Genomic DNA, 21,853 nt, shown 5'->3' with positions numbered 1-21,853 from the left:
TGAAATTATACGTTTAAAAACAATATTATATTAACACGTTACATGTTCTCCACTGTAGATCTGCGAGTTTGGACTTTCGCGCGAAACCTCGTGCGAGCAGTATCCCAGAGTTCCTAGCAAGCTCCGCTTCCATCTTTCCTTCTTTCTCTCGCTCGTCACAGAAGGTGTAGTGTTCTCAAACAGAGCTAAGGCCTTGCATCCGCGTCAATCGTTTCATCAAGGCAACCTGCATCAATATTTCTTGGCGAAATAGAAACAAAGTAAGCTAAAGAACAAAATGGCATCAACCTCTGAGCTTGCTTGCGTGTACAGCGCCCTTATTCTCCACGACGATGGTGTGCCCATAACGGTGAGTGACAAAAATCAAAATGGCGGAATACGTTATGAAAAAGTAAAAAAAATTAGTATTTCTGTGTGGCTATGATGAAATACACCTCTGACATATGATCATAAAAGGTGATTCCACTTTTAAACTTCTGAGCCGCTAGAATATTTAAGATAACGAGGTAACGAGCAGTATTACATTGATAAAATTGTTACGAATCCACACGTGTCGTGCTAGGCTTGTGAGTTCTTAAATCACTCAAGCTTCAGAAATGGAGTTAACATACTGGATTCCACAAAATCCTACAAAGTGACAGAATTGGTTACGTTTTGTAGATCGGAGAAAAGTCAGGGATCTAACTTTCATGTCAATTAAAAGCACGAGGCTTGGAACAAGTTGGGGATTTTAAGTTAGGGTTGCTTCCTGTTGCAGGTTTCAATGATAATTGTTGCTCACACTTAAGAAATAGGAAATATAAACGGTGTTTCTATCAAGTTGTGGAAGAAATCTTCTAGTGTTCTATCACGAATGCTGTTCTCTGATTGGCTACGCTACCCACTATCTATTCTGTGATAGATAGTGAGTAGTGTAGTAGTGTGCCCTTGTTAACAAAATGATGGCACTTCTTGGCATTTTCAAACTGTCTTTGAAGAGGATTTAGATAAAGTTTGGAAGGACCAGTAGACTTATACTAAAACAATTAGATTATTCGCTCTCGATTTCTATTATGCGATAGAAATCTCAAGATCATAATTTTGGGAGGAAGAGAAATGCTATAGGAACACAAGCCAACAAGCGAGTCCTTCCACAGCTTTTGTGAGTTTTCCCAAACTTCCACGAGAATACAGCTTGTTTACTTGGATCATCAAAGTGTAAATTTTCCTTGTTCGCACCATCATTATGGACGTAGATGGACAAGGCAAATTTTTGTTTATTTTGCAAAAATATTTGCTATTGGTTCCGTTCTGCAAGTGTGTACAGTGCTTTTCTTCCTACCAAAATTTTGTCAAGCTGTACTAAACTTCAAATTCTGCACCATTTACTCAGGTTCTGAAATTTGACAGATATTTTGTGTTGAATTGAAAGAGCTCTTGGTTATCTTGAGTTCTACCAAGGAGCTAAGAGTAATTTGCTATTTTTATTTGCCAACATTTTTAAGATAAACCATCAGTGACATAGTTCCTTTGATTTTTACAGGCAGAAAAAATTGAAAAGCTGATCAAGGCTGCCAAGGTTGATGTAGAACCCTTCTGGCCAGGTCTCTTTGCCAAAGCCCTCGAGGGACACAACCTAGACAGCCTTATCCAGAGCGCTGGTGCTCCTGGTGCAGGTGGTGGTGCTGCCCCTGCTGCCGGAGGAGCCCCTGCTGGTGGTGGTGAAGCTGAGGCTAAGGAGGAGGAGAAGAAGGAAGAAAAGAAACAGGAGTCTGAAGAAGAGTCAGATGATGACATGGGCTTTGGTGAGTAGCTGAATGTAGCACAGTTGTATACAAAGAACTGGCTTAACATTAGATTGCCTTTCATGTCTGTAAGGTGCTTTTCAGAACAGTTTTCAACTGATTACTAGTTGTGTGGCCCTCTATAATCCAGAGTGAAACAATGTTGTGGTTTTAAGGCTCGGGGAAAAGAACAGCTAGAGGGAAACTCTAGGGTAACCTGAGCACATAGTGTCATCAGGAACATCACTGAGGTTATACAAGGTTCAAATCAAACTTGGTTCATATCAATGGGAGGTGATCGATTAGACCTTGGCACAAGGCATTTTAGCTGGCAAGACCCTCATAATAAAAATATGCTCTGAAATATTTTATTATTTGGGTAACATATGTTCTGACCTGGGTTTCTTTTTTGTCTCGCAGGATTGTTTGACTGAGTGGATACTGTTACCGCAGCATTAAAAAAGTTTAAATAAAAGATACAGTACAAAAAATTTTTGTGGTGTCCTTTCTCGGTTTATTTTTAACAAGAAGTTAAAGGAAACTTTAAACTACACAGTAAAATTTAAAGATAATTTTTCCTTGAAAAAATAAGTAAAAGTGTAGGAAGTTCAAATTTTGAAATCTTCAGATTCAAATTAAAAAGAGTGGTTTGTGCAAAGTTGTCCCCTTAATGTAGCACACCACAGTGGAAAAGGTCTAGGGAGAATTTCTGGTAGCAGTACAAGGGTCTCAGTGGACAGGTCTTTTACTCTGATGAGTGTCCTCGTGAGTACGTACATTAAAGCAAGGCTACAGCCCCTGACAAAAACTTTGGGCCACCAAAATTTGAATCGACTACAGCATTTCCCCTCTGTGTTGTGCAGGACACCCAGCATGTACCAGGACACCAAAATTACCCATGATTTTGATGCAAGTTTTATCAATGTGAGTGGTAGAGGTCTTAGCCTATTCTGGGCTCTTCGCCAGTGAGGACAACAAAAAAAGGTGGAGGGTGACAAGCAGGGCCTAGGAGAGAAAAGGAGAGGGAACTGTCCTTTTCTCCACCAGGCCCTGCTCGTCACCTGCAATCGAATGATCGTCAATCATGTCCACTGACCAGGATCCTGGAACAGGGTACGGAGTCCTGCACACTAAGTCAAGATAATCCATTTCAGTTGCCTAATTTCTGGTACATTGGAACTACCCTACCTGCGTCATGCAATTGTTAACCTTTGAATGTCATCCACAACTCTACCCATGTGTGTTTCAAGTGCATCATACTCGCTGATAAGAGAGCTCAGGGACTCTATGCTACTATCAAATTGGGATACTTCCATGCCGTCAACATGAGTATAATGATGAACATGGGCCTTGCGTTTGTAAAGCTTCATAAAACAATCCTTTAGTTCCTGAAACGTGTGTCTGATACAAGTATTGTTTGCAAGAGCTAAGAGGGAGTATGGTTGCCCCACTGGGGGTATAGAGCATAATCCAGTTTTCCAACCCTCTTGATTCCAGTGTATGAAGTGCAGTGAAGGTTTGAGTCTTTCGATGTTCCTTCTTATGTCGGAGATTTCAACATTTCCCCTTAGCATCAATGCACATGCTAGGTATAAGCTGTGCTTAGGATCGGCTTTAATGAGTTGGTGGTCTTTTGAGAAAGCATCGGAGAACATTTGATCAAGTCTCCGAGGAGGAAGATTGACATCAGTGAGGCTGTACAGAGGGGTCAGGCTGGACACAAGGTAGTGAAGCTTGGGAAACGGCACTAAATTCATTGTGATTTCATTTAAATCTACATTTAAGGAACCTTCAAATCTTGCAGAGCTTGTCATGTTCAAAATAAGGTTAGCAGCAATGTTGTTCATGTTATCAAAAGGCTTTTCTGGACCTTTGTTGACACCACCTTCACCTGAGATAACAGCACTGCTGGCTTTCGCATGTGACTGACTGCTTGACGGGAACACTTTTTTACCGGATTTAGATGGTGGTAGGGCACTTGAAACTTTGTTGCATATGTCCACTAAAGCCTAATAAAAACAGTCAAATTAAATTTTTGCACAAACTGACAAATTAACCCTCAGAGAGTGGAGGGTGAGGTGGGGGGTGTCTGGTGGATGCCACCACCCCTCAGAGGTTTTTTAGAATTTTGGAAAACAGGATTTACTCAGTGAAGCTGAAACTTTCAGTAGTTGTTCATTCGTTCCTCACAGAGATGATGCTAAGAAATTATTGTCTCAATATCATTTGACATTGCTGTAGCAGCCACATTTTGCCATGCAGGCAGTTCACGCCAAATTTTTTTTGGACAATTTTTTTCCAGTTCAAAACTGTTACAAGCAATTGTATGGAAATGGGTAAATCGAAATAATCAAAATTTATAATATTCCAAAAATGTTTACGGCACCAGACATTACAGGGTAATAATTGTTTATTGTTTTTTTCAATGGAATGCATACCTGGTTTTCTATTGGTAGGACACAGTCTGCATGTTCTGTCAGCTGATGCATGGCAAGGACACTGAAAGCATAAGTGCAGACAAAGACACTAAAGGGATATACCAAAATGACTATTATCTGAGTGTCCATGTTAAGCAGACTCTCAGAATAAGTGTCGCAGAGACATTTAGTCAACATAAAAGTAGCAGAATGATGTTTAATCCCTTGACTGAAGTACAAACAAAAAAATCATTTGTTAAATCAAATACAGTCAAACTTCCTGTTGCGTCCACCTCTTACAAGTGACCACCTCTCCTTAGTGACCAGTTTTCCAAAATATCAAAAGCGACCACCTCCTGTAGGCTTGACATCTTGGGTGGCTGCTTACAGGAGGTTCGACTGTTGTTATAACAAATGTCTCAGAGTCAAAATTCATATTTGATTCTTGTCAGCTTCTGCTTTAATAAAATTTGATTCACTTACATGTATATATGGATTATTAGCTTTATTTTTCTACCAGGGTACAATGTGCAAATTAACTATACAGAGCAATAACCAGTGTCCATAAAGCAAAGTTAACTTCATATGAGAGCACCTCATTGACACTTGGGCACAAGAAAGTGTTCCATGTCTGTAAAATTTAACTGCCATCCATATTAAGCAGGTCAATGTAAGAGAAAATATTCGAACCTCTAGTCAGGACAAATAAAACTGTCCATATACCTGTTATAAGGTGATGTAATGACATCATCATCAGCTGATGGATAGACAGCTGAAGTGAAGCGGTATACATCAGGATATTCTTCAGCAAGAAGGTTCAACACTGATGTGCCCAAACCAGAACCAGTACCTTTGGAAATGAAAATAAAACTTAACCACACACATGTACTGTTTCTTTCTTTATAAATTAAAAAAATCAAGGTGAAAGAGTGGCTATGCCACTACCTTTATGCTAGGGTTACTGTGTTCCATTGTGAAGAAGGTGGCAAACAATTTATTTACTGCAGGTAGACATTTTGACTGGAGTGCTGATTAGCTGTCATTAAAATTTCATGTGCTCAAATGTTCATGAGAGTCAACCAGAGCTTTTTTGGAACTGATGTAGATTGACAGGAGGATGTTGACTCTTGCTTATTGTAAGTTAATATTTAATTATTATTCTCACAGTGCCACTCCACTCAGTCTTCACTCAGTTAGTACTCTACTATCTGCCCACAAATCTGGTTTAATATTACTCCGGCTTGTTAAATCGGATCGTGAGTACTTAAGGCATCCGCGGGCGAGTGTTGATCGATACTCTCGATCGATACCCTCGACCAACATCTCCATCAACACTCAATCGACATCGCGATTGATCCTTGGTTGACACTCTATTGACACTTGATCAACATTTGGTCAATGGTTGGCCAAGTGTCAACCGACTTATATGAATTTATTGAAAATTTAGTTGACTCTCAACCAAGAGGTCAATGGACTGTTGATTGAGTATCAAATGAGGTGTCGATGGAGTGTTGATTAAGTATCGATTGAGGGTATTGATCAAGGGTATCAATCGACACTCAACCATGGATGCCTTTAGTACACATAATGCGTTAAATCTTACCCCACAAGCTACAAGCTTGTGGGGTAAGACATACACGACTCCACAAGCTGTTTAAATAAAGGTTACTTACTTACTTACTTACTTACCTCCACCCATAGAGTGGATAAGAAAGAAACACTGCAGACAGTCACAAAGTTCAGCGGCATGCCTGATCACTTCACTAATCTGTTCTCTATACTGATGTCCGTACATCATAAATCCTGTTGCCCTGTGTAAAATATATAGACTGCAATTTTATTTTATGAGATCAACAGTGGCAGCAGATCCAGAGATGTTAAAAAACGAAAATGGTTTTTTCTTGCTCAAAAAGGGGTGTCAGAGAAAAAAGTGTCATTTTTTTGCTCCAAATGAAGGAGGGAAAAACTTCAACCCCTCAGGCCTGATATTTTTCAGCTTAAAAGCAGGCCCTCCTTAGATCTGACATGGAAGCCTCACTTTCAGCTATCTTCTCCAGTGTGTACACACTCCTACTGTAAGAGATCAGCTGAAATTCAAACTACAGCCATGGATAATTTTTAACTAGTTTATCTTCAGTTTCAAGCCTTACTTGACACTACTGTGTGATTTTATTAGCTTGTTTCAGTTTTGGTAGTACTGCAATAGAGAAGTGATCAATACTTGGCAACCTTTTGGTTGTAAATGTGTACAGTTTGTAGAATGATTGACAACATACTCACCAGTTATTACCTGATCCTGACACATCAGTTATTAACTGCTGACAGTCAAACACATCTCGCAATGGACCTTTGAGGATTTCATTAACGACACCTTCTTCCATGTCTATGACAACTGCCTGATGTATAAAAATTACATTTGTAAAGAAGTATTAAATAAGTTGGACAGAAATAGCTGATGTCCATGCATCATGAATCCGAGTTCCAGATGGGATTTGAACCTAAAAGCCTCCGAGATCTAGCCCAATGCTCTAACTAAATTGTACTGGTCTACTAGAGACTCCATGGTGAGCAAGGGTGAAATGTGGGTCTTTTGACTGGAACTGCATCACACTGTCACACAGTCAAATAATGACTTGGCACATATATACTCATTTTCCAAGTTTTCAGTTTATACTATTTCTATCATTTAACATGCCTTACATTACTCATTTTGTAAAGAAGTGTTCACACAAAAACTCAACAATGATTTAACAATCATGGCACACAGCGTTTTGCTGTATGTCTAACTGGAACGTATATATTAATGTCTATTGGTTACATACCCTAGCTTTCAAAGATTTAATCTTTTGCTTTGCATTTCCTAAGGGAATATCCACTGGATTCTTGTATCTAAAATGGTGAACAACAAATGGAACACAAATGCAAAAAAAAATTACAGTTATGTCCAGCAGAGACTTAAATAATTTAAAGCACACAGACTTTCAAGTAATGCTTGGTCATACATAAAAATTACATAGCAATTAATACCACTGATTGAAGATTTAAAAGCATTCGGTCTGGACATGCGTGGGATGTGTTTTGTCTTAAAGTTTAGGGATCATGTGTACAAAAGGCATCCTCGGTCGAGTGTCTATTGACACTCTCAATCGATACCCTCAATTGACAACTCAATCGATACTCGAGGGACATCCCAATTGATACCAGGTTGACACTCGATCGACACTTGATCAACAGTCGATTAATAGCCAGCAGAGTGTTGACTGACTCAAATGAAACGATCAAAAATTAGTCGACTCTTGACCGACTGTCGACCGAGATGTCAATGGAGTGTCAACCAAGGTGTCGATGGAGTGTCAATCGAGGGGTATCGATCAAGAGTATTGATCAACACTCGACTGTGGATGTCTTTAGTACACATGATCCAAGTTTGGTGCGTCGAACTCCAGATCAAGAGGTCAGTCACTTTGATAGGGGATTCCTTAAGTTTGTGTTTCGAAAATTAAAGTTAGGTGCAATCCATATCAAGTGTGACAACAAGGTATTTACAAGTAAAATTAGTCAGATGACCAGCCTTATCTTCACTAACCTTGTATCAACGTTGCGAAAGAAGCTACTGAGAGATTCATCAAATATCCCATGCTGGAACAGAAAATACATGTTCATAGCAATTTTTGGTTGATTTATATAACTTTTGATCATATTATATAATTTTACACCATGCATGTGTCTGATACTGTAGAAATTAAAAATTCCCAGAAAGGTTCATTAATTAGTATTGTAGATCACATTAGATTCCATGACTTGAACTCTACATGAGGTTTGAACTCTAGAAGAGGAAGGATAGCAGTTACTGTTACCTTATTGGTGCTAGCATGCTCTCTCAATGCCAAATCCCAGAACCGGCATCCAATCTGTTTCGATATAGACAGCACCGTAAAGAAAGTGAAGATAAGTACAGGAAGCATACAGATAAGTACCAGTAATACTCCTCTCACTCCTCCCCCAAGGAAAGAAGAGTAAATTGGCTATTAAAGTGACAGATTCATAGGTGACTATGGGGGTGAGGGTGGATACTTTCTGGCTCAAAAGGGGGTTGGGGTGGTAGGGAGTAAGTTCATTCCATGACTATTTTTCCTTTACGAATTGGAGAAGGGAAAAGCCATTGCAATGAGGTTTGCAAAGGAGAGGAGACAAACATTTTCACAAGGATGACAAAGGGATTATGCATGACATCTAAAAGACAAGCGTGACTTATGAATTGTTGAAAGAAAAGTATTATAGAAGCCAGAGATATTGTACGATGTTTCAATTTTGTTAAGACACGTGTGAAACAGGATCACAACCCCCTCCTCAAGCTAGCCTCTTTCTGAGCCCTTTCCCTCTATCCATCATTGTGTTATAATCTATAGCATTCACTGTTTTATTTTCCAAATTATACAAATTGGAAAATATATTCTCCATTCCTTGATTATAAATGGTTTTAATCAGTTTTCTTCAACATTTGTGTTATAAAACGGACGTCTTACGTCAAAATAATGTAATCTTGTAGCATGATGATTTATCTCTGATATAACAGTAAGCCCTTCTTGATTCAAAGCACAATTAGCAATAAAAACAAAATTGTCTGTCTTACTTGATTTCCGCACTGTCCAACTGAAACAAGTTTATTTTTCACATGAAAAGGAAGGAAAATGAATGCATGAACATCCAGTGATAAAACCAAGCTATGCTTTAATTCAAAAAAGCAAGAAATTACCTTGGACTACAATCGACTGCGTCATGTTTGAGTTTATAATTTTGTGATACAAAACGTTTGTTTCATGGAGGGCGCCATTTTGAAATTTCGCGCAAAAACCGGCGCCTGCGCAATAAGCCAAGATACGGGTATTTGAGCAAGGCATCATGGGATATCCGTTCTCTCACTCCATCGTGGCTGCCTTAAGCGAGTTTCCAAGTGGAAATAAGAAATAGTTTTAGGTATATCTACGAAGTCAGAGCTCTTAAAGACAAAATCACTGGATAATTGTTTTATCTTTTAAATGCTTTAGTGACTGAAATGTTCTTGTATTAATCACAGGCGGTCAAACGGCAAAAATGGTGTCCTCAAAAAAGCAGGTATGTGGGTTTTGAACACACGTGCACTTATTGCTGAACATACAATAATTACTCTCAAAGCTTCAACGATACTGTGTAATGTATTTCTGGCATTTCTAGATGTCGTGTTACACATAGAAGCTTATATGATGAGTAATTGTTGTATGGAGGTTGTCAAACTTCACAATTATTTGGGTAAATGTAAACATAGCTACATTTAGTAATGTTTAAGCTAAGATTTAAAATGCCCTTGGTTGACTACTCGTGCGTTTAAAAGTTTTGTGGAACATGTTAACTGACAAGTTATTTGGCTATTCCATTTTCCCTTAAAATCATGTACGTCTCCTTTACATTATGAGCACTTCAAGTAGGTAGGTGACAGTTGTGTTTATAGTGTTGATGTAACTGTAAATTCTCAGAACAAACGATGTGTGAGACAGCTTATAGGAGAATTCGTGTTTTCATCTTGTGCATGGAAAAATGTTCTCTTCCTGTTCATAATGAACATTTTATGTCTCCTTGAAAGTTGCAGCAAAAGGTTCACTTAAGTATAACTCGCTGCAATCACTTATACATGGGATAATTTTACTGATGTCAGTGGCCAACATATGTATTGCCCATAGTGGTCAATGTTAAGTGGTAGTTTAAATTTACACTGGCATCGGGCTTGAAAGATTCAGGGTTAAGCAAAGTGGTTTACACTTGTTTACAGATTTCACTATAGCTGGTCTATCCTCCTACTCAACTGTGGTTATGCAAGGAGATGTTTTCCATGTTGAATGAAGTGACACTCCCAATTACCCCCAGGGGATTATGGCCAAAAGTAAAGTGCAATGAAAAAGTTTAAAGTTGAATTGTTCACTTCTTTAACTTTAATCAGTTGTTTGTGTAAAACCCTTTCCAAACCCTGAAAAGTCCTGTCCAATTTTTCACAGCTGGTTGATTTTTCTACTGGGATTGTGGATTTTGCCCAGTCGGTAATCTGGTAAATCTATTGCCTGAGCACCCCAGGTAGGTCTAGAATAGTTAATCTTATCTTGATTGATTTTTTTTTGTAGAAAAAGGCAATGGAGAGTATTAACTCTCGTCTCGCTCTTGTGATGAAGAGTGGAAAGTTCACATTAGGATACAAGTCAACTCTTAAAACACTTCGACAGGGCAAGGCAAAGCTTGTTATCATTTCAAACAACACGCCTCAGCTCAGGTAATAAAAGTGAATAAAAGATTTGAAGGATTTGTTAATAATGGTAAAATAAAATTTTTGTAATGTAGTGTATGTAGGTCTAGCTTAGCTGAATTAATTTTTTATGCTGACATGTACTTTACCATGGCGGTGTCCATCCAGAGAGCTCTGGCTACTTTGGTCACTGCTTACATATAAATTTTATTTCTTTATGGCATCATATTTCTAAACTTTTTACTATTTCCTTTTTACTATAAAATGTTTCTAAATGCCCTATATAGTGTAAATAAAGAATTGAATTGAAAGTCACAATTTAAGCTTCTGTGACTTATTACCTTTAAAAGGCCAGAAGAAACACAGTTTTTTGCTGGCAAACAATGTCATCATTGAAATGTATTAATGTTGCACCTCTGCTGAGTGCCTGTTCTCTAATTATCGGAAGAAATGAAGAAATTACCTTGTTGCTAATATATGTTGCTGATAAGTGAGCACAGCAAAGATGACTTAGCTTTCATTAAACACATCAAGTTGCAAATGGTAAAATAAGAGTTTTGCAAGTCATCGGCAGGCGTGAATATGTGCCAGGAGCAAGAACTTAAACATCTGCAGCTCAAAAAAAGCCTTGTGTTTAAGTTCTCTACTGGCTCTGATATATAATATCCCAACCTAAATTTCATTAAGCCACTTTTATTGTAGTGACTGGAGCTAAGATCCTCAATTTTCCAATCCTACCTAAACTTGTGCTTGAACAACAACTCCCTGGGGTAAGTACTATTCATAGTGGTAATTTTCCTTGTGTCTGTCAACAGGAAAAGTGAGATTGAGTACTATGCCATGCTGGCCAAGACTGGAGTCCATCATTACACCGGCAACAATATTGAACTGGGAACAGCTTGTGGCAAGTACTTCCGTGTGTCAGTTCTCAGTATTACGGATCCTGGTGACTCGGACATCATTCGTTCCATGCCGTCAGAACAGCAGTCTTCTCAGCCACAACAATCATAAAAAAATGCTGTAATGAATGCAAAATAAATCTTGTTTCTTGAGGAAAGGCTTTTTTTTATTTTGGTTTTGCAGGCCAAGTTAGTTTCTGTATAATTTATCTGAGCCTGTAAAGGTATAGACAAAGTCTCCTTTACAGCTATGTTCGAGTGTGACGCAACTCTTCTCCTCTTGATTGGAGAGTGCTTGTACATGTAGTGTTGTGTGACAATCCATATACCGGCTGCAAAAAAGAATCTGAGTAGCTAGTTGAGTAGCCAGGGTCCCACTTCCTGCTCTTTACATCCCTTTACTCTAGCTGCCTCCTCCTCACCATCCAGTGTCATTCTCTTCAGACCTGGTTTGGAAAAGGCCAGGATCCCTCTTTGAATTTTGATGTCACTGAGGGTTCCTGCTTATCAATGTGGCAACATAGCAAGAAACAATGCCAAGGGACTAACCTGAGATGCACCTTAGCTAATTTCAAACAACAAGGAGCATACAATTCTTCATTTATTCATCTTTTTTAATTAAGTTCAAATTTTATCAGTTACCCACCCACAGAGGAGGCTAGCCAGAATCTTTTTTTTTCCTTAACCAGAGTGGAGTAAATTTATCCATCTTTTTCAATTAAGTTAAAATCTAAACAGTTACCCACAGAGGAGGCTAGCCAAAATCTTTCTGTTTTTTTTTTTTCTTGACCAGAGTGGGGTAAACCTTTTAAAAATTGGCAGGGTTGGATTGCAGCTCCAAAATAGTAATTTCCATGGTTTGATGTGTATTTTTTAAGGGATTGTTTCAGATCAGTATATTCAATACAGGTTGTTATTCATGTCAATGTTTATGCTAATTACCAAGAAAAATAAAAATGGAATAATTATTCTTAAAAAAGAAGCTAGACATAAGTCAGTCTGTCATAAATAGATGAAGTACCACTATCTGTTTACAAAGTTGGGTGAAAATAACTGCCTAGTTTTAAACAATATTTTAGGTATGCAACTACTAATCAGGAAAATATGGCATGTTCTGGAAGGATAAATAAAACGTTTTGAATACCATCAACATTAATAACACCTGGTAAGTTTAGAAAGTGAAACCAGGAACTTGAATATTTGAGAAACATTTTCTAAATTTTTCAAATCCATGTTTTCATCATAAAGCCCACAATTTTTATTAGCCAATTACAAAATTGGTATTAGTTGCTTAATACAAATTTGTAAACTTTCAGTATTCATTTTCTGACAGATCAAATGTTTTCAATATTTTTTTTTTTTTTTTTTAAAGGCTTGCTATGTTGCTATATTTGGAAATTGACGTTTCCTTTACTTCGGCCTGCGCCTGAGCGTTATATTTTGAAATTTGTTATTTGACATGGTTTTTGTTCAATATTGTGCAACGGAATAAACAATTTTACCTCTACAACGTGCAAGAATGTAGTTTAGTTGACGAAGTATACCGAGTCTTATCCGATCGTGACGTCATATACGGAGCGTCACAATCGTAAATTTGGCTACATCACGTGATTCGTTTCCTTTTATGGCGGTAACAGCTCGCTGAAAAGTGGCGAACGGAAGTCGTCATTGGCGGACCCGACAGGAAGAGGAGCAGTAACAACTAATGAGCCACGTTCGACTGATACGCTGTGAAAATAAGACGCTTGGTTAAGCGTTACTGAGTATTTCAGCAACGGCGGTGAATGAGAAGGTGGGAACTAATTTGAAGTAGAGGTGTGTGGTGCATAAATGCCATAAATGACAGCGAGAGTGGTTAAAACATTGCGTGGGTAGCTACAAAAGCTAGCATACGATAGCTAATAGCAACCAGTTGTAAATGATCTGATCTGAGTATGCTAAACACCACGCTAAAAATGGGCAGCATTCTTAGCGTTTCATCGTCGGATTAGAATTATTTAAATTGCTTAGCACAACAGTGTCATGGCAGAGCAAGGCAAGAAGATGAAGAAGCGAGTCATCAAAGAAGGTATTCTTCAAAAGAAAACGAGCCTGCTGAAGCAATGGCGTCCTCGGTTCGTGGTTCTCAACAGACAGATGTTGTGCACCTTCAAGAAAGAGGAAGACCAGAAACGTGGGCGCACTGCAGAAGCTCGGATATTTCTGATGGACATAGAATCCATTGAGAAGTTTGAAACCAAGAAGAGAAAGCATTGTTTTAATTTGATCGTGGAAGGAAAGCCATTCTTCAGCTTCTGTTGTAGTTCCGAGTTCGACAGAGAGCTGTGGATGTTATCAGTACAAACAGCTAAAGAGAATGAACTGAAAGAAGAAGAAACCGACCCAGTTAGAAGGAAAAGCACCAAGTTAACCGGAGGATTGAAGAGGATAACGATCCAGAGAGAAAAAGGACAGGGACTTGGGTGCACAATTAAAAATGTCGGGGGTGTCATCTTCGTGAATCGTATCCTCGAAGATGGGCCTGTTTCTACATCTGGGATCCTAAGACCAGGTAAGCCTGAATGTTTTAATAAGCAAGTTTGTTCAGCAATGTTTTTGTAAACCCCGACAATTTAGAACAGCATCAAGTTGAATGCCTTTGTTGGAGATTCTAATCTAGTGTTTTTTTTTATGGCACCAGTGTTTATATGAATAACACCTGACTCTGAAGATTCTGTAGGCGGACTTCTGAAGTCGAACAAAGGGAAAGATGTCATTCATTTGACTTTTTCACTTTGGATCTAATACAAGTGATTAATTTAACCGGTTTATTCGGCTAAATGCGAAGGCAGTCATGGTAATGTTTTCAAATAGAAAGCGAATTTTCCTCAATAAAAGAAATGATTTTGTTCATGACAATATATTTACGCACAGGTGCTCTGGGTATCGATGAACTTTCGTTCAGTTGTCCAAGTTTAATATTTCAGCTGTGGATTACCAAAGCCGACCTGAATTCGTTTTCGCCTCGTTAAGTGCGGCTTGCATTTAGAAATGAACACATTTTATGTATTGTTCTTTTGTCAATCCTAATTGTCAGATCTTCAACTCATTGAAAGTCAAAATAAGCCGCTAATTTCCGCATGCAAATTGGCTGCGGTGAGAAATTCACGCTAAATTTCGCTTAACTTCAAATTTCCGTGGGCTTTTGTCAACAAGATTTAGCTATAACAAAATTTAGCATGAAACATGGAGGTAAAGTAGGTTTTATCCCCCAAAAAGTCGAATTTCATCGGCATAATTTGCAATACCGTACGTGTCTTCTCAAAACCAACTTATCTTTCATTATCGCTATAGAAATGAAGGGAAAATAAAAAGATGCGTCAGCGATTAAATACGTCAAGCCAACCACATGGGTTTAAAAATTGTTCATTATTTATATTACGTTCAATGTGCTGAACAGTTGTAAAATACAATTTGCATTTGTTTGTATAAATGTGTGCAAAATACAAAATGCTCAACCCCCTCTGATATTACAACTTGTTTATTTTTCAATGGCTCTAAGTTTTTTTTCAGGGATATCGTTAATTTGATATTAGAATTTTGAACAAATTTTTACGACTGGCGCTTTGTTACGAAGTAGTAAGACTTTTTTTTGGTGGGGGGAGCAGTTAAAAAAGTAGTTCTGATCTGAGTATAAAGGGGTCTTAACTGTAGCTACCCCCATTTAAAATTCTTGAACTTTCAATTGTTGAGTAGCACAAAAAACATGGCTTATTTGCTGCATATAAACATTGTTTTGTTATTCAAATTTCCCAGCCATTAACCGTCTTTGTTCAATAGATAATGTAACAGAAAAATGCCGCTCTAAGTTGTTTTTCATAAGAATTCGAAAGCAGTTGGTACCCATAGGGTTCTAATTTTCTTTGCAAAAAGCAGCCATTCAACAGGTCTTTTAAGGTTACCATATACCTTCAGGGGTGTCTCGTGTCCAAGCGATGTAGCGCGTCCGGTTTAAGCTGTAGATACCTAAACCCCTATATCAAATTAAAGCTTATAGAGCTGGCTATCAAACCATACCAAAAATTTTGAAATAAAATGAATTGCCAATTTTTTCACGGCCACTAAATGCAAGCGTCCTAATCACCTTTTGGAAGCTACAAGTCAAAGCGAATTTTGTTTTTCGCCAATGTATATTTTTCCTCGGTTTCAGGACAAAAAGCGCTAAAAAAGCGTGTCTGCGTTTTTCCGTATTCAATTGTAATAAAAAGTTACAGAACATTTTCGAAATAGGATTTAAAAAATGTGAAGTAATCATACAAACATTGCTCTGGGAGAAAAAATATTTCGAAATAAACAATTCGCAGACACATTTTTGTTTTTTATATGTTAATCTAGCTACTGTCCAAATTTGAGGGCAAACAAACAAATTCCGTTTGAGTTGTAACTCTTTAAAGTGTCTGCTTTAAGCGAAAAAATTTATCCAAGAAAACAGCGCTAAGAAAAATATCTTGCTTCGCAAACAAACTCCACCCACAAATGCCTTCAACTTGGTTCTCAGATCACTGAGCCAATCAGCGCTTGGAAAATTTACTACCATTAACTCGCGGTGAAATTTACGCGTGAATCTGCAAAAAAACCTTGCGTTTTGCAATGCGCTCAAGGCGGAGAGATAATTTTTCTGCGGCTGGGTTTTTCTTGAAGCTGGTTTGGCAAAATGGGGAAGACGAAAAAGGATACAAACGCTAGAGTAGCTGGGCGATGAGAACAAACAAAAGAAAGCGCGGCAGAGCAAATGTGCATGGATAATATTCCAATGGATCTCAATGAGTTGGACGATTCATCGGTATTGAACTCAACAAAAGAGTCACTGTAAACATCGCTGTTATCGCTGTCGAGTTCCCAAATTTTACACAACCTTTCTCTTCTCTTGACTCGATCTTTTTGCCCACTTGATAAGTCCGTAGCTTCATCCGCGAGGCCAACTTTTGGTTCTTCACTCATTGATGTATTTTCATTCATTCTTCGCTTTTGCGAACTGGTAAACGGAGTTTTCTGTGGTCCATGTTTACTTATAACTTAACAGAATTACATCTAATACGAAAAATGCTTGGATTAACAATGCTGATTAACTGAGTAGCCAGCCAATTCATGGTATCCATATCGGTAATACTCCCGCGAAAGTAGTCTCGGTTGATTGCATACACGTTATAGGGCTGTCAATCAAGAGGGAACTTTTACTTCCGGCCATAACATAAAACATCCATTTCTCGGCCAATATTAGGTTTTTTTCAATTTTGTTTTCAGAAATTAGAGATTACTCTTCGACCATTAGTTTGAACCAAAAATCCAAATTTGAAGAAAATTGCCGATCTGAAGGTATACTGTAACCTTAATTAAAATATAATCAACAAAATGTTTGGGTGTGAGGCCTGTTTTTGGGAAATACTAGCTGAGTTCTTTCGTGGCAAGTTTATGGATCAAGCCAATGGAGTGGTCCATAATTAATTTTGTGACAACTGAACACCACTATTACTTCCTAATGTGTAGTTCCAGCAAATATCCATACCTCCCCCACGGAAGGGAATTTTTCTAAGTCCCCCCCCACCCCTCTGGAAATTCCGACTGAGCTTCATTCATTTCTTTAAATTTTTTGGTCTACACAACCCCTCACCCCCCAGGAAATTCCAATCCCTTCTGTGAGGGGATTATGGATATTTTCTGGAACTGAACAATACAAAGCAAACAAGTTAATTCAAACTCTGTTGATTACATTAATTCACTAAATGTGCATGCCAAAGTTAAACAAACTTTGCTTTTTTTAGGTTGTTTGACTCAAATTGAAGGGGTGTCTGAAAAAAAACCCATATAGCATCTGATAAATTGCTAGATTCTCCCTCCAAGTTGCATCATATTCCCATGTGGAACACACTTGAGAGTTTGACATCACATCAATACTCACTTTAATAGGGCCTTATTCTACGTACTTTGGCATATTCTGTCTGATCTCCCAGACTAGAAGAAAAAAGGTTTTATTAGATGAGATTTTAGGTTCCTATGAGATTAGATTTCTAATCTATTTTTTTCAATTTTGAATATGTATAGATCAGTTTGCTAGGTGTCCCAATTATTACACTCCCTGTAGCCAGCTAGTAGATTGACAGTTAATAAAGTTGCTGTTTTCTATTTGGATTGCTCTGCTTTAAACAACAAACTGTGTTTTCTTACAATGTCCTGTCTGTTTGAAGAGGCATCATGGGTTAATGGTTCAGTGCACTGAACTTTGGATATAGTGGTCTGGGTGTCAGCCCTGGCCAGGGTCATTGTGTTGTGTTCTATCAATATATCTCCAGTTTTCGGTTCTTTATTTTTCTCTTTACAGGTGACCAAATTCTTGATATCAATGGGATTGAAGTTGGAGGACGTTCTGTAGCAGAAATAAGTGAAATTATCAAAGGAAGCCCTGAGTTAGTTGTGTGCACTGTCAAGCCGTCTTCTGATTATCGTTACTGTGACACGCACACAACTGAACACACAGAATACGCTGAAATAGACTTGGACTCTTTGAAAACTAAAGATGATGAAGACAGTGGTGTTTTGTCTAACAATGGCAGTTTTGACAATCAAGTAGAATCAGAGGAGAAAAAGAACAGTCCAAACAGCCAATTCAAAAGACACTCATTACCCACAGTCCTACCCGATGCACAATCTACAAAGGAACGCAACAAGGAGCAATCGGTCAACTATCTTGAGTTGAACTTTCCAGGAAGTGAACGCCCTCGGGGTAGGAGTGATGTATCTCGCTCCCCTAGGATACCCCCCAGGGTTAACAGAGAGCGTAGCACTCCAGGTGCTTACATAGAGCTTGAGTTCAACAGTAAAGAAAACAAGACGCAAGGCCTTGAAGCATGCAGGGAAAGCTCTGGTGCCAAACCAGGGGATGGAAAGAGTAATTCATTACCACGACGCTAAGAAAGCTGAGAAAATCTTATGTTCAGGGTTTGAAAGTTCAATTTCTGATTGATTAATTTAAATTGAAAGCAATAGATCCTGTCTGGGAAAAATGCAGTCTCTTTTACATCCCCTCTTTACCTTCCCTGTAACACTCATTATGTTAGTCCTTACTTGGCACATCTTGGGACCGATTTTGATGGTACAATTCCTGGATTCAACTTGAACCCTATCTACACACAAAGGACACTGCCCTTATTCTAGACTTGGATTTTTAGCATGATTTGTGGCCCACTTTCTGTCTACAGTTTCTGTCCCGTACAGTGGACACTCTTGGTACAGGAAAACGTTCCAGAGGTTGCAAATTGTGGAGTGTTAAAAATGTACCAATCGTCCCTGGCTGAGCCTGGCTTGGACTGTTTATAGGAGGTATCTTTGACCTAAGGTGGACTGTAGTAAGAGCTCAGATACTGCTCTTGCCAGCCTGGTTAAAGTTAATTCCCATAATTTGGGCTTTCTTTGCTTGTAGAGTGAAGTTTTCTTATAACTTGAATGACTTGAACCAAAGAACATAGTGGTGCTATACATACTAAAATTAATATTAGCTCTAATTTGCTTATACTATACTGTGTAGGGTTTTGAACTTTGTCTATCTCAGCATTGTATTGTAAGCTATCATATCAGGGCTCAAAAAAAACTTGACTTACAAGCAGCTCCCAAATTTTGCTGCCCTGGGCAAGTCTAAGTTTACTTCTTTTTTTTTTATTTAGTTGGCGGAAGGCTTGCCTGGCCCCTTGCCCATTGGGCAAGTTAGAATGAAACATTACTTGCCCGGCAGGGAAATCAACTCGTCCCAGACAACTGGATAGCTCTTTTTTTTAGTCCTGTCATATTCTACCTCACCTGATGAAAAAGTTTGTGTGCTTTCATCAATCTCAAAATTTGCTGTTAATAATATTTCATGATCAGAGAACCATTTCATTCCAGCCAAATACACAATATTGCTATCAGTACATCATTTGGCTTTCTGCATCTTCATCTCTGACTGCAGGCAATACAATGTTCAATAACATTCTTATAGCTTTCCAGGCTCTTTGACTGGGCTGCCATGATATACAGTGGAACTCCGCCTTATGGCCAACCCGTTCAGGGCTCGACTTTCAGGAAAAAACCTTTGGACCAGCTGGCCCTTAAGTTTTCATATTTAATCGCCAGCAAAACTTAGTATTTCAGTGAAAAGCATGGAAAGTTAGTTGCCAGTGAAAAAAATTCAGTCGTATTGGCTACCCCAATGGTCACAATGTTGAGCTCTGCCTTGGTATTACGGCCACTATATTCTGGCCCAAACAAAAGCTCAGTCACTCATTTTCTTATTTAAAGAACACCTTTAATACAGTCACCTCGTTAATACAGCCAGATTTTTGAGACCAGTTTGTGACCGGATTAATGGGGTCCTACTGTACTCGCAATCTGTTAAGTTGGACATTTAATGTCTTGGGCAGATGGTTCAGTGATAGTTTAGGACATACACATAATATATAGAGGATATTACACGGTGGCAAGAAGATATGAATTTTATGTTCGAGTGGCAAGAACAATATCTCACGAGTGAGCGAAGCGAACAAGTGAGATATTGTTCTTGCCACGAGAACATAAAATTCATATCTTCGAGCCAACGTGTAATGTTCTTTTTATTATATGGAGAAACCAATTCAACAAAAGCAAAAGGTGGGAATCGTGACTTCATTGAACGATACAACACTCACACCCGCCACTCGGGTCCCGGATGAAGTGGCGTATGGAATCTACGAGTGGTTTAGCTCCCAGTAAAACACTCTTCTCCATATAATAAATGAAGATAGGATCTTTTTTGACTATATTATTCAACATTATTAATATTTACAAATGTAATTTTCAGCTTTGCTTTACTGGAGTATGATGAATCAAAGTAAAAGTTTTATAGTTCGTATTATTTTATTCTTACTACAACTCCTTCCTATTTATTGTCACTCAACAAGAAAAATTATATAAAGTTGAAAAGGAGACGTTAGGATTTGGTGGGTGAATGTCCTTAAAATTAAATCTCCAGGGAATAATAATTACCAGGGAAATTATGTAAAAATTTTCGACTTTGCTGTTTCCTTTAGATGTAAAGGGGCTTTGCTTTGTCACTGTGGGAAATGTATTAATTAAAATTAATTTGTGAGGCGTTCTCACCTTTATCAGAATTTAGGAACTTTAAAAGGCATTATGTACAAATATGTTAAACTTGAATCATTGATATATTTAGATGATCAGTCTTTTCTGTAAAGGGATTTTGTTATATCTGGTTTGAAACATTTTTCTTTTCAGGATGAAATGATCATTAGAAATGTCTCAGGGTACATCCATTCCACAGTTACTCTTTCACTGGGTAATAATGCAATAAGTGTAGCAGTGTACAGTTAGGCACAAATTTGCAAGTGTACAATCTTGTTCTTTTATTCACTTTTGCCGTTACATTTTATTTTTAATTGATTTAAATGACTAGATGTGTAAAACTTTAGAACAGGTCCTCCAAATCTCTTCTTTGGATTTAAAATGTGCACACATTTTTTCTGACTGCACTGTACAATAGATTCGTTAGATTTTTTGAAGCCAAAACACACTTTTAAAAGCACGGACAAAAATGCTTGACTAAATTTTCAGGAGTTAAAAATAATGGTGGCCCTCTCCACAGGCCACTCTTAACCCCCGGCCAGAGAAAATTGCTATGAACAAAGTTAAAATTTTAACATTCTTGTAGCCTGCAAACAGGCCGTTTGTGTTGCAAGAATGTCATGCGAAGAGCCTGCTCATAGGCTAACATTCCTGTGGAAGTGAAACTTAGTTCAAAAATTGCCTGGCTTTCGTAAAATTCTAGGCTTGTTTCTCTAAATTATAGTTTATTTCCAAAGTTTGGCCAAGGTGTTTCTCGGATGTACATAACTTTTATGCATAAAAAATATTGGCCTGAGGGTCACAATTACTGTAAATCTTTGTGCTGGAAATAAGGTGTTAAAATGTTCAACTTAGTTTAATTGATTTTAATATGTAAAGGATGGCATTTAGTTTGTGTTTAACAATGAGTGAGTTACTAGTGAAGTAATAGTTTACTATTTAAAGTGTCCCAAACTATGTCACTGCATGAGAAAGGGATGATGTTTCCCCACCAGTAGCCTAGGAATGAAACATGTTTAGTTAGGGCTTGATGAAATTAATAACATACTGAAAAAATCCAAAAATAAAGCTAGATCTTTATTATGATGTACTATAGAAAGATTAAAATAAAAAGGTTCAAACAAACTCCAGCTTATTTGATCTCTTAGTCTCTACACTCCTTATTTGGGATGTCACACAACACTCCTTCAGCAGCATTGGGGTACCTTTTCTCTATAAAAGGTATATGAATGGGTTACCTTTTCTTTCAAAATGGTATACAAAAGAGTGAGGGGTTAGACCTTGGGGCGGTGCCTCTCCATACAAAAACTTCGTACAAAATTCCCCACCCCCTCCCAGGCTAAATGGCAATCAGGATATTAAAAATGAATTAAAATG

General features: G+C 38.1%; 4 protein-coding genes across 5 annotated transcripts; 3 read left to right on the top strand and 1 right to left on the bottom strand.

The window, feature by feature from the left end:
• Positions 1-143: 143 nt before the first annotated feature.
• Positions 144-2,421, top strand: LOC110067985 (large ribosomal subunit protein P1-like). Of its 2 annotated transcripts, XM_020775347.2 has the most exons (3): positions 144-349; positions 1,523-1,784; positions 2,184-2,421. In XM_020775347.2, the coding sequence occupies exons 1-3, from the start codon at positions 278-280 to the stop codon at positions 2,195-2,197; spliced, it is 348 nt and encodes a 115-aa protein (XP_020631006.1). In that variant the 5' UTR covers positions 144-277; the 3' UTR covers positions 2,198-2,421. The 2 variants fall into 2 exon arrangements, with proteins under 2 accessions (XP_020631006.1, XP_089128012.1); XM_089271886.1 differs by lacking the exon at positions 2,184-2,421 and having other exon boundaries at positions 1,523-1,792.
• Positions 2,255-9,088, bottom strand: LOC110067982 (tubulin epsilon chain-like). Its single transcript, XM_020775344.2, has 10 exons — positions 8,937-9,088; positions 8,814-8,833; positions 8,038-8,091; positions 7,767-7,819; positions 7,003-7,069; positions 6,461-6,576; positions 5,870-5,991; positions 4,904-5,030; positions 4,202-4,262; positions 2,255-3,772 (listed from the first exon to the last, which is right to left on the bottom strand). The coding sequence occupies exons 1-10, from the start codon at positions 9,082-9,084 to the stop codon at positions 2,957-2,959; spliced, it is 1,584 nt and encodes a 527-aa protein (XP_020631003.2). The 5' UTR covers positions 9,085-9,088; the 3' UTR covers positions 2,255-2,956.
• Positions 9,078-11,508, top strand: LOC110067984 (large ribosomal subunit protein eL30-like). The gene is made up of 4 exons (XM_020775346.2): positions 9,078-9,157; positions 9,258-9,295; positions 10,333-10,478; positions 11,267-11,508. The coding sequence occupies exons 2-4, from the start codon at positions 9,275-9,277 to the stop codon at positions 11,460-11,462; spliced, it is 363 nt and encodes a 120-aa protein (XP_020631005.1). The 5' UTR covers positions 9,078-9,157; positions 9,258-9,274; the 3' UTR covers positions 11,463-11,508.
• A 1,177-nt stretch (positions 11,509-12,685) lies between these two features.
• Positions 12,686-21,601, top strand: LOC110067983 (uncharacterized). The gene is made up of 2 exons (XM_020775345.2): positions 12,686-13,901; positions 17,709-21,601. Exons 1-2 carry the CDS (start codon positions 13,373-13,375, stop codon positions 18,296-18,298), a joined length of 1,119 nt encoding a protein of 372 aa, XP_020631004.1. The 5' UTR covers positions 12,686-13,372; the 3' UTR covers positions 18,299-21,601.
• Positions 21,602-21,853: the final 252 nt, after the last annotated feature.

The sequence above is a fragment of the Orbicella faveolata genome, unplaced genomic scaffold (genome assembly GCF_042242905.1).
Source record: "Orbicella faveolata isolate gen_17 unplaced genomic scaffold, um_ofav_v1 contig_34, whole genome shotgun sequence".
Classification (NCBI taxonomy): Eukaryota; Metazoa; Cnidaria; class Anthozoa; order Scleractinia; family Merulinidae; genus Orbicella; species Orbicella faveolata.
Note: the sequence above shows the minus strand (reverse complement) of the source record. Positions and strands in the feature narration are given on the sequence as shown.

What these genes read in the sequence shown, in the direction of transcription:
- LOC110067985 (XM_020775347.2), top strand. Translation starts at nt 278, where the DNA reads ATGGCATCAACCTCTGAGCTTGCTTGCGTGTACAGCGCCCTTATTCTC. An exon ending in ACGATGGTGTGCCCATAACG is followed by an intron (nt 350 to 1,522) that starts GTGAGTGACAAA and finishes TGATTTTTACAG; the next exon opens with GCAGAAAAAATTGAAAAGCT.
- LOC110067982 (XM_020775344.2), bottom strand. Translation starts at nt 9,084, where the DNA reads ATGATGCCTTGCTCAAATACCCGTATCTTGGCTTATTGCGCAGGCGCC. An exon ending in GCAGTCGATTGTAGTCCAAG is followed by an intron (nt 8,834 to 8,936) that starts GTAATTTCTTGC and finishes AACTTGTTTCAG; the next exon opens with TTGGACAGTGCGGAAATCAA. An exon ending in TCAGGATCAGGTAATAACTG is followed by an intron (nt 5,992 to 6,460) that starts GTGAGTATGTTG and finishes TATTTTACACAG; the next exon opens with GGCAACAGGATTTATGATGT.
- LOC110067984 (XM_020775346.2), top strand. Translation starts at nt 9,275, where the DNA reads ATGGTGTCCTCAAAAAAGCAG. An exon ending in TGGTGTCCTCAAAAAAGCAG is followed by an intron (nt 9,296 to 10,332) that starts GTATGTGGGTTT and finishes TTTTTTTTGTAG; the next exon opens with AAAAAGGCAATGGAGAGTAT. An exon ending in AACAACACGCCTCAGCTCAG is followed by an intron (nt 10,479 to 11,266) that starts GTAATAAAAGTG and finishes GTCTGTCAACAG; the next exon opens with GAAAAGTGAGATTGAGTACT.
- LOC110067983 (XM_020775345.2), top strand. Translation starts at nt 13,373, where the DNA reads ATGGCAGAGCAAGGCAAGAAGATGAAGAAGCGAGTCATCAAAGAAGGT. An exon ending in ATCTGGGATCCTAAGACCAG is followed by an intron (nt 13,902 to 17,708) that starts GTAAGCCTGAAT and finishes TTCTCTTTACAG; the next exon opens with GTGACCAAATTCTTGATATC.